A 10,389-nucleotide genomic window follows, 5' to 3' on the forward strand; every position below is an offset into this window, starting at 1 on the left:
TTAAGGACACTAGTCACACTGGATCAAGGCCCAGCCTAATGACCTCATTTTAACCTGGTTAAATCCAAAAAGACCCTCTTTCCAAATCAGGTCGCGTCGTGCAATTCCGGGGGTCAGTAGTAGCATTGGTGAGGGACACAATTCGGCCCACGACAGAGGCTGTGTCCTCCTCAAAGGGCAGCAAGAGAGGAAACACATGTGCCTGCGTTTGGGGACTGAGGACGGCGTGTTCTGCAGCGGTCGATGCCCCTTCTGGACCTCCCGGCTGCCTTGCTGGATTCAGGAGAGAGAACAGGCTTCAGCTGCGAACCAAGTGTTTCCGGGAGAACTGTGCCGGCCACACGCTTATCAGCAGGGGACACCTCATGGCCACGGGGACACCCACGGGGTGGGAGAACACAGCACTCCCCAAAAGTCTGATTTTGCTAAAATGTTCAATTGTGAGAAGAAAATTAATGTTTATTTATTTTTATTCTGAGAGAGAGAGAAAGAGAGAGAGAGAGAGAGCACAAGCAGGGGAGGGGCCGAGAGAAAGAGAGACAGACTCCCAAGCAGGCTCCACACCATCAGTGCAGAGCCCAACACGGGGCTTGAACTCACAAACCGTGAGATCATGACCTGAGCCGAAATCAAGAGTTGGCTGCTTAACCGACTGAGCCACCCAGGCGCCCCAGAAGGAAAATTAAGCGGATCTTTCAGACAGCCGTGAACCAGAACCCGGTGATTCAGCACAGGGAGGAGGAAAAAAAAACACAAAGAAAGACAAAAGATGAACATCGGCCTGGGTCCCTTGTGGGGGTGGGGGGACAGCTGGATGCTGGGTTCGTTCACAAGCCAAATGCAATCTGGGTCCGCAGAGAGGGCGCCTGGCCCGAGTTCTGGGTCCACAGCGTCTGGTCACAATCCCAGCAAATGCTCTTAATTGTTCAGGGTTGGCAGTTCACTGAGCAAATCCTTGGGACATCGGGGGTCTCTCTGATCGCCGAGGGGGGCTTCCGGAACTCTCTGGAACCCAATCAGTTCCAATTAGCCTAAAAGGCAGGAATGCGGGCTGGAGACAGAGCAGGGGGGGTAGAAGGGCTTCTCCACAGGAGATGAGGCACAGGAAGGAAGGGAGGGAACCCAGGGCCCGCGGTCGGTGGGGGCCTGCCAGGTGACTTAGCCACACCACCCTTCATAGTTAATTTGCTCGTTCAAAAGCTATGGTTCAGTAAGCCAGAGAAGGACAAATACTGCACGGTTCCACTTATGCAAGGTCCCTAGAATAGGCAAACCCATAGAGTCCAAAGTAGGACGGAGGCTACCAGGGGCTGGGGGCAGGGGCTGGTGGGGAGTGACGGTTTGATGAGCGGGGGTTGATGAAAAATTGGGGGGTACAGAGGCCACCCGGTTGTACACTTTCAGACCCTAGAAATGATAAATACTACGTGGAGAGTCTATCACACTGCCTTCATCGAAGGAAAAGAAAACAAAAATCCAGCCGGATGCCTGCGTATAGAAGCTGGCTTCCTTGGAAGTAGCTGTCGCCGTCCCCGTTTGTAGGGGACGTGTGTGTGCAGTCCAAGGGGATGGAGACATTTAGCCCACTGTCACCCAAGGACGGTGGGCAAGCATCCAAGCACAGCCTCGCACTCCCCGGGCCACAACCCCCTGGGCATAGTCCCAGGCCCCTGGCCAAGGCAAGTGCTCAGGTGATGGCCTGCATCCAGCTCTAACCGGTCACATCGGGGCATTCTCGAAGGTTCAGGCTGTTTCTTCCCTGCATCTCCCGGTTCATCTCAGAGCCTGGTGGCCACAGTTCTTGTCCTAGATTCGAGGCAGCCTGGGGAGGAGTCTGAAAACCACTTCCTGGGGGAGCCTGGGTGGCTCAGTCGGTTGAGTCCGACTGACGACTTCGGCACAGGTCACGATCTCATGGTTCATGAGATCAGGCCCCACATCGAGCTCTGTACTGACAGCGCGAAGCCTGCCTGGGATTCTCTCTCTCTCTCTCTCTCTCTCTCCTCTCTCTCAAAATAAATAAATAAACTCCAAAAAAATAAAATAAAGTCTTTAAGAAGAAAGAAAGAAAACTGCTTCCTGTCCAAACTCACTAGACAATCTCAGGCCAGAGGATCCCCCCAGTAAAGGGGTCAGCCCAGGGGGCAGCAGAGTCCCCAGGAGCTGACCAACCGGCATGGCCAAAGTCACAGCACCATCTTTTCCACACAGAAGTCCCTTCGTTTCTCTGACTGGATCCTGTATTAGCTTCCTGGGGCTGTTGCAGCAAAGAACCACAGATGGGCCCCTTAAAACAACAGAAATTTGCCTTCTCGCAGTTCTGGACGCCAAAAAGTCTGAAAGCAAAGTGCCAGCAGGGCTATGCTCCCCCTGAAGGCTCTAGGGGAGGGAGGGTCCTCCCTGGCCTCTTCCAGCTCGGGGGGGCTCCTGATGTCCTCGGCTTGGGGCTGTGTCACCCCAGTCTCTGCCTCGGCCTCCACGAGGCCTTCTCCTCCTCTCCGTCTCAGTCTCTCTCTGCCTCTCCTTTAAGGACCCTCGGCATCAGATTTAGGGCCCACATGGATGACCCAGGATGATCTCATCTCAAGAGACTCACCTAATTATATCCGCAAAGACCCTTTTCCAAACCAGGAGGCAGTCCCAGGTTCCGGGTGTCAGGGTATGGATGTAACTTCTGGGGGGCTGCCATTCACCCCACTGGGGCCCCCAAGCACATCCTTCCTGAAGACCAGGTGTCTGCCTGAGCCTTATAAGTTCTTTGGCAAAAAAAAAAAAATTTAAATCTCCCTTCTTGGAAGTGCTCCAAACAGACCTAATCTCATGATGTGGCGTTCTCTATGAAGATTGACAACCCCAGCATTGAAACCTCCACCAGTGCTAGAATGTTCCACATTACAGAGCTGGACAGGCTGGACAAGGACAGGCGACCATCCAGAGTGCTCAGCTGAGGGGTTCCAGGAGAGGCACAATGCCCCGGTGCACCAGCGAAACGTGAAACAAAGCGCACTAGGCCTTTAAGAGTGATGGCATTGGAGGGGGAGACTTCCCCGCAGGTCCCTATCTTGCGGGTTGTGAGTTCAAGTGAGTTCAAGCCCCACGGTCGTCGGGCTCTGTGCTGACAGCTCAAAGCCTGGAGTCTGCTTCAGATTCTGTGTGTGTGTGTGTGTGTGTGTGTGTGTGTGTGTCTCTCTACCCCCTCCCCTGCTCATGCTCAGTGTCTCTCTCTTCCTCTCTCTTTCAAAAATAAACATTAAAAAAAAAAAAAAGAGTGAAAGCATTCAAGGGTACTTGACGCAAAAAGATGTCCATGATATTACAGATGAAAGAGAGGCAGGTTACGAACGTACGTTTCCCCTCTGTATTGTCTGAAATTCGATTGGAATTCTGTGCTCCAAAATGTGAATCGTGCCGGTCTTACTGGTGACAATTCTGGACGGTTGATAACTCTCCCCTTGATTATCTCAATTTTCTACAATAAGCCTGTCAGCAGAAGTCCACTAAGATAGAAGAAATAGTAAAATACAAATATCATCTGTGAACGTTGATTTTTTTTTTTTTTTTTTTTTTTTTTTTTTTTTTTTGAGCGTGCAAAGACACAAGCAATTTCATCTGAATTGACAGAACTGGCCAGAGGGCTGATAAACGCGGATACTGGCGAGCCGGGGCCTTGCTGCCCCCTAGAGTCCGCCAGGAGAGTCCCCAGCAGAAGACGGGACCAGAAGGCCAAAGTTCCTTGAAGCCAGACAGCAAGGCTGGAAGAGCCCTCTGTCCACTGCCCCGATTTCATCTCCTCCGTGAACACTCGGCCGGACAGTGGCCCCTGGAGGGTGCCGTGCTCCCCTCCCCCTGGACCCCTGTTCACCTGTCAGCTGAGAAGGACTTTGCAGAGCACTGAGGCCCTATCTCACCTCCCAGCCCGGGCGCCCGGGACGATTTGAGGCCCAAGTGACCTCAAGGCTGCCTCTCTGTGACTTCTTCCTTTGGGTCTCCTCTCCTCCGCCTGCTTCAGCCCCCCCTCTTGCTGACCAGGGGGCCCAATTACAGCCTTCATCTTGCCGCCTGAGACTCACCAATCACTGGGCTTCACTCATGAAATTATCCTAAACAAGCAGTTCCGAAGCTGGGTACTACGGACATCTGGGGCCGGGATCATTCTTTGCCGGTGGGGGGCGGGGGCTGCCCTGTGCATCGTAGGATGTTAGGCGGCATCCCTGGGCCGACCCACTAGGGGCCAGTAGCCTCCCCCACCCAAGAGTTGTGGCAGCCCAAAATATCCCGCACATCCCCCAAAGCCCCCTGGGGGTCGGGGAGGAGAACTGTCCCCGGTGAGAACCACAGCCTGAAACGGACAGGGGCTGTGTACAAAGCGGGGCACACTGCCCCCCAGAAACACCACCAGCATCCTGCATGGGAGGCAGCCTTTGGGACACATAGGTTATAGGAAACAAGATTTCCTTAAATTTAAAAACTTTGTGCTTCATTTATTTTTTATTTTTTTTAATGTGTATTTATTTTTGAGAGAGAGACAGAGTGCAAGCGGGGGGAGGGGCAGAGAGAGAGAGGGAGACACAGACTCCGAAGCAGCTCCAGGCTCCGAGCTGTCAGCACAGAGCCCGACGCGGGGCTCGAACTCACGGACCGCGAGATCATGACCTGAGCTAAAACCAAGAGCTGGACACTTAACCGAGTGAGTGTTAAGTTAACGCTTGACTGAGACACCCGGGCGCCCCCAAAACTTTGTGCTTCAAAAGGACGCCAGCAAGAAGGTCAAAAGACAACCCACAACAGGCAGAAAATATTTGCAAATCATATGTCTGACAAAGGATTTCTATCTAGAATATATAAAGAACCCTCACAACTCAATTAAAAAAAAAAACACAGTTTAAAAGTGGACAGAGATCCATGCAAAGATGCTCAATGTCACTCATCACCAGGGAAATGCCAATCAAAACCACAAGATACCACCTCACGCCTCTTATCGAAAAGATAAGAAATAACAAGTGTTGGCGAGGGTGCGGAGAAAAGGGAGTCTCTGTGCACTAGTGTTAAAATCAAGGACAGAGACCGGCGTTGAAAGTTCCCTGAGACAGAACCAGTTGAGGCCTGCAAGCAAAGCTTAAAATTCAGCTTAGTTTGCAAGGCTAACTTGACCTGGATCACTTTGCTTGTGCCTCTGGAAATGGTAAGTTAAACTTGAACTGTTTCCCAAGGTTGATATGACCGTAGCCCCGCTGAAAATTGTAACATTGTAACCAATCACCTTGAGGCATAAACAGTCATTGCTTTCTTCCTGTAAAAGCTGCTTTCCAGCAATGTACCCCGAGCCTCATCCCGTGTTTCAGTTTGAGTGCTCCCGGCTTGCAAACCATGTTTTTGGTGTGTGTACAATTTCTACTAAACAGTACGTGAGTGATTCACTGCTTTCACTTTAGCTATTTTGAACCTTTGAGAGAGACAGTGTAAACGGAGGCAGCCACACTGTGGCAAACAGTAAGGAGGTTCCTCACAAGATTCAAAATCGGACACCCATATGATCCAGCCACCCCGCTTCCGGTATTTATCCAAAGGAAACAAAATCACTGACTCAAAAAGACATCTGCACCTTCAAGTTCATTGCAGCATTATTTATAATAGCCACGACATGGAAACAACCTAAGTGCTCACTGATAGATGAATGGATAAAGAAAATGCAGTGTATATACACACACATATGATTGTGACATACATACACACACATATAATGCATATATATTGGAATATTATTCAGCTATAAAAAAAGAAGGAAGCCCTGCCATTTGTGACCACATGGATGGATCTTGAGGGCATTATGCTAAGTGAAACAGGTCAGAGAAAGACAAATACTGTATGATCTCACTTATATATGGAATCTTCAAAAAATATGGACAAAGATCTGAAGAGATATTTGCCTCTCTCTCAAAATAAATAAATAAACTTAAAAGAAATAAAGGGGGGGAGATACTTTCGGGCACCTGGGTGGCTCAGTTGATTAAACTTCCGACTTTGGCTCAGGACATGATCTCACGGTTCATGAGCCCCGCGTCAGGCTCTGTGCTGACAGCTCAGAACCTGTTTCAGATTCTGTGTCTTCCTCTCTCTCTGCCCCTCTCCCACTTGCACTCCGTGTGTGTGTGTGTGTGTGTGTGTGTGTGTGTCTCAAAAATAAATACACATTAAAAAAGAGAGAGAGATTTGCTATGGAGTGCATATTTGTGTCCCCCCCCCCAAAAAAAAATTCAGGGGTTGAAATTTAAATCCCCCCGTGTGATGGTATTAAGAGGCAGGGCCTCTGGGAAGTGATTGGGTCACGAGGGTGGAGCCTCATGAGTGTGATTAGTGCCTTTTTGTAAGAAAAGACGTCAGAGAGACGACCTCTCTCCTCTTCTGCCAGGCTCCTAGAAGATGACTGTCTATAAATCAGGAAGAGGGCCCTCAGCAAGAATCCAAACACGATCTCAGACTCCCCAGCTTTCCACAAGCCTGAGAAATAAATGTTTGTGGTTTAAGCCCCCCAGTGTCTGGCCTGTTTGTTAGAGCAACCCAAACTAAGACAGCAGTTCTCCAAAGAAGATACACAAGTGATCGACACATACTTGAAAAGACGCCCCACAGTCACCAGTCGTTAAGGAAATGCACATCAAACCCACAAGGATACCACCAGACACCCACTAGAGCGGCGGTAATTAACAAGCCTGCTGGCTTTCCTTCAATGCTCGCATTTCTCGTGGAAATGTGATAGTGCGGATGGGAAAATGTTTGACGGAAATGTGAAGGCAGTGGAAAAGGCAACAAAAAGGATAACAAGCAGGAGTCCCTCCTCCCGCAGAGTCCCCAACCCCCAACCCTGGAGGCCGCGTCTCTCCACACATTTTTGTTTCTCTTTCCAGGTTTTTTTTAGAAGCCTCCACACAAACTGTTCCGTATCCTACACACTATTTTGACCCCTTCTGTTTTCCTGTAAGAAATCACGGAGATCTTCCCACGTGATTCATGTTCACAATGCACGGTGGTGCCTTAAATACTTTTAAGTTTAGTTCCCGGCACAACAGAGGGTATTTTACACACCATCTGTTCCTTTCGCAGTGCTCTGGAGCCCTTGCTCGACTGAAGCATGCAGTATGTACCACGGCCCCCATTTTACACGGTGGGAGGCACAATTTCACAATCATCAGTGGAGGCTAAAAGATGGAGGGAAGTACAGGGAAGATGAATAATCCAAAACCTGCCAGAGAAAAGAAAAAGAGCAAAGGGAAGAACGTGCATATGGCAGAAGATCACACTCTTACATCCTGCAGAGACAGCAGCAGCAGCAGCCCTCAGGGCTAGGAGTTTGGACCGTGTGGACGGCCGCAGGAGGAGCAGAGTGTATGTGTGTGTGTCTGTGCGTGCAAGCACACGTGTGTGCTTATGTGTGCGTGCTGCCCACTGTGAATTGTATCGTTGGGTGGTGTTATTGTTTCCGAAAGCTGTCGTAACAAATTCACACAAACGAGAGACTTAAAACAACTGAAATTTACTCTTCTGGAGGCCAAAAAAAAAAAAAAAAAAAAACAACCAAACAAATAAAAAAACAAACTAAAACCAGAGTGAGGGTGGGGTTGATTCTTTCTGGAGGCTCTGAGGGAGAATCCGTCCCATGCTCCCGGTTTCTGGCGGCTGCCGTGAGCCCTTGGCTACGTTATTCCCGCCTCTTGCCTCGTTCATCTCACGGCCTTCTCTTCTGTGCCTTGTGTCTGTTTCCCCTTATGCTTTTCGTATACAGTCACCTGTTACTGGATTTAGGACCCACTGCCAATCCAAGATGATCTCACCTTGAGATCCTTATGTGAATCACATCTGCAAAGAGCCTTCTTTCCAAATTAGGGTCTCAGTGTGAGTCCAGATGAATGTATCTTGGCGGGAGGGGGGGCACAATGTGACCCCCTACAAGTGGTTTCTACTATATTTACAGACTTGTGCAACCATCACCTCTATCTAGTCCCAGAATCTTTCATCACCCCGAAGGAAATCCCATCCCCGTGAGCAGTCACTCCTCCCCACCCCCCTCCCCGAGCCCCTGACCACTAACCTGCTTTCTGTCTCCATGAATTTACCTATTCCGGACATTTCATAGAAATGTTCAAATGGATACACGCTCTGTGACCTTCTATGTCTGGCTTCTTTCGGGTTCATCCACATAGCAGCGTATATCCCTGCTTTATTCCTTTTTAGGACCAATATTCCATTGTTTGGATGCACCCCATTTTGGTCATTCACTCACCCATTGATGGGCATTTGGGTTGTTTCCACCTTTTGGCTATGGTGGATAGTCCTGCTATGAACGATGTGCTCAAGGATCTCTGAGTTCTCTGTGTTCGGTTCTTTGAGGTCCATACCTAGGGCTGGAAGGACTGAGTCACATGGTAATTCTATGTCCAAGTTTTTGAGGAGCCGCCATACTGCCTTCCACAGAGGCAGCACCACTGTCCTCATATCTGACACCTAAACTATTGTCAGGTTTGGTAATTCACCAGAGGGGCTCACAGAACTCACTGGAAGCTGGAAAGAGATGCACGGGGCAGGGCGCAGAGGGGGTCCAAATGTGGAGCCCCCAGTTACCCTCTCCCTGGGGTGTCGCAGATGGCAGTTCTTCCCCCCCAACCACACGGCACGACAATGCGCACCAATCTTGCCGACCAAGGGATCTTGCCTGAGCCTTGGTGCCCAGTTTTGTTGGGGCTTGGTCATCCATGGCCCACATGGCTGACATTCAGTCTCCAATCTCCTCCAGAGGCAGTACTGAAATGCTGTGGGCCATAACCCGCAGACAAACACACATTCTTGTCAGGCAGAACATTCCAGAGGACTGGAGGTCACCTCCCAAGAGCCAAGAGCAAAGGCCCGACCTCTCTTAGGCCAGGTTAATTCTTCACCACACACACATCTTGGCAGTTTCTTCTGCCGCTATTTTCTCTACCTTCCTCCTGGAGTGTGAAGAATGACCCTCCCCGTATCGTTTACATGTTTTTATTGTGGTGAGAAATGCATGAAATTTACCATCTTAACCACTTCCAAGCAGACAGTTCAGTGGTGTTGAGTATATTCACGTTGTTATGCAACCAGTCATTTTGCAAAACTGAAACTGTGTCCCCATGAAGCACTGACTCCCCAACCCTCCCCCACCCCCGTCCCTGGCACCCCCCCCCCCCCCCCCGTCTACCTTCAATCTCTTTGAACGTGACTACTCTAGGGGCCTCGTATTAAGTGGAATCACACAGTATTTATCCTTTTGTGGCTGGTTCATTGCACTTAGCATAATGTCCTCAAGGTCCATCCACACTGTGGCATGAGCCAGAATTTCCTTCCTCTTTTAAGGTTGAATAATATTCCTCTGTGTAGATAGGTCACATTTTGTTAATCCATCCGTCTGCCTACGGCCACATGGGTTGCTTCCACATCTTGGCTGTTCTGAGTGTTGCTGTGAACACGGGTGTGCAAAAATCTCCTCAAGGTCCTGCTTTCATTTCCTTTGGATATATACGCAAAAGTAGAATTGCTGAATCTGGGGCGCCTGGGTGGCGCAGTCGGTTAAGCGTCCGACTTCAGCCAGGTCACGATCTCGCGGTCCGTGAGTTCGAGCCCCGCGTCGGGCTCTGGGCTGATGGCTCAGAGCCTGGAGCCTGTTTCCGATTCTGTGTCTCCCTCTCTCTCTGCCCCTCCCCCGTTCATGCTCTGTCTCTCTCTGTCCCAAAAATAAATAAAAAACGTTGAAAAAAAAATTAAAAAAAAAAAATAAAAAGGAAGAACTTTAAAAAAAAAAAAAAAAGAATTGCTGAATCTATGGCGGTTATATTCTTAATTTTCTGAGGAACCATCATACCGCTTTCCACAGTGGCCACATCACTTTTACATTCCCACCCATAGCGCACAAGGGTTCCAACGTCTCACATCTTCGCCAACACTTGCCATTTTGATAGTAGCCATTGGATGGGTGTGAGGTGGTATCTCGTTATGGTTTTGATCTGCATTTCCCCTTATGACTATGATGTTGAGCATCTTTATAGGTTTGTTGGCCATTTGTGTACCACATTTGGAGAATGGTCGGTTCGAGTCCTTTGTCTCTTCCTTCGATTATTTCGGGGGTTTTTGGTTGCTGTTGTTGAGTTACAGGAGTTCTTTATGTACTCTGGATATTAGTCCCTTCCCATATATATGTTCAGTGAATATTGTTTACCATTTCACAGGTTGCCTTTGCACTCTGTTCATCGTGTCCTTTGATGCACAGAATTTTAAAATTTTGATGCAGTCCACTTTGTCTGTTTGTACTTTTGTTTCCTGTGCTTTTGGTGTCACAGCCGGGAAATCCTTGCCAAATCCAATGTCGTGAAGCTT

General features: G+C 49.3%; 1 protein-coding gene across 1 annotated transcript in view; it reads right to left on the reverse strand.

Annotated features, from left to right (window-relative positions):
* CPAMD8 (C3 and PZP like alpha-2-macroglobulin domain containing 8) overlaps positions 1-2,178 on the reverse strand; it is a 79,525-nt gene extending 77,347 nt beyond the window's left edge. Inside the window, exon 1 of the mRNA XM_032595324.1 lies at positions 2,173-2,178. Coding sequence (XP_032451215.1) covers positions 2,173-2,178 — 6 coding nt within the window. The remainder of the gene's footprint in view (positions 1-2,172) is intronic.
* Between the last annotated feature and the right edge of the window lie 8,211 nt (positions 2,179-10,389).

Source organism: Lynx canadensis, chromosome A2, assembly GCF_007474595.2.
Source record: "Lynx canadensis isolate LIC74 chromosome A2, mLynCan4.pri.v2, whole genome shotgun sequence".
Lineage (NCBI taxonomy): Eukaryota > Metazoa > Chordata > Mammalia > Carnivora > Felidae > Lynx > Lynx canadensis.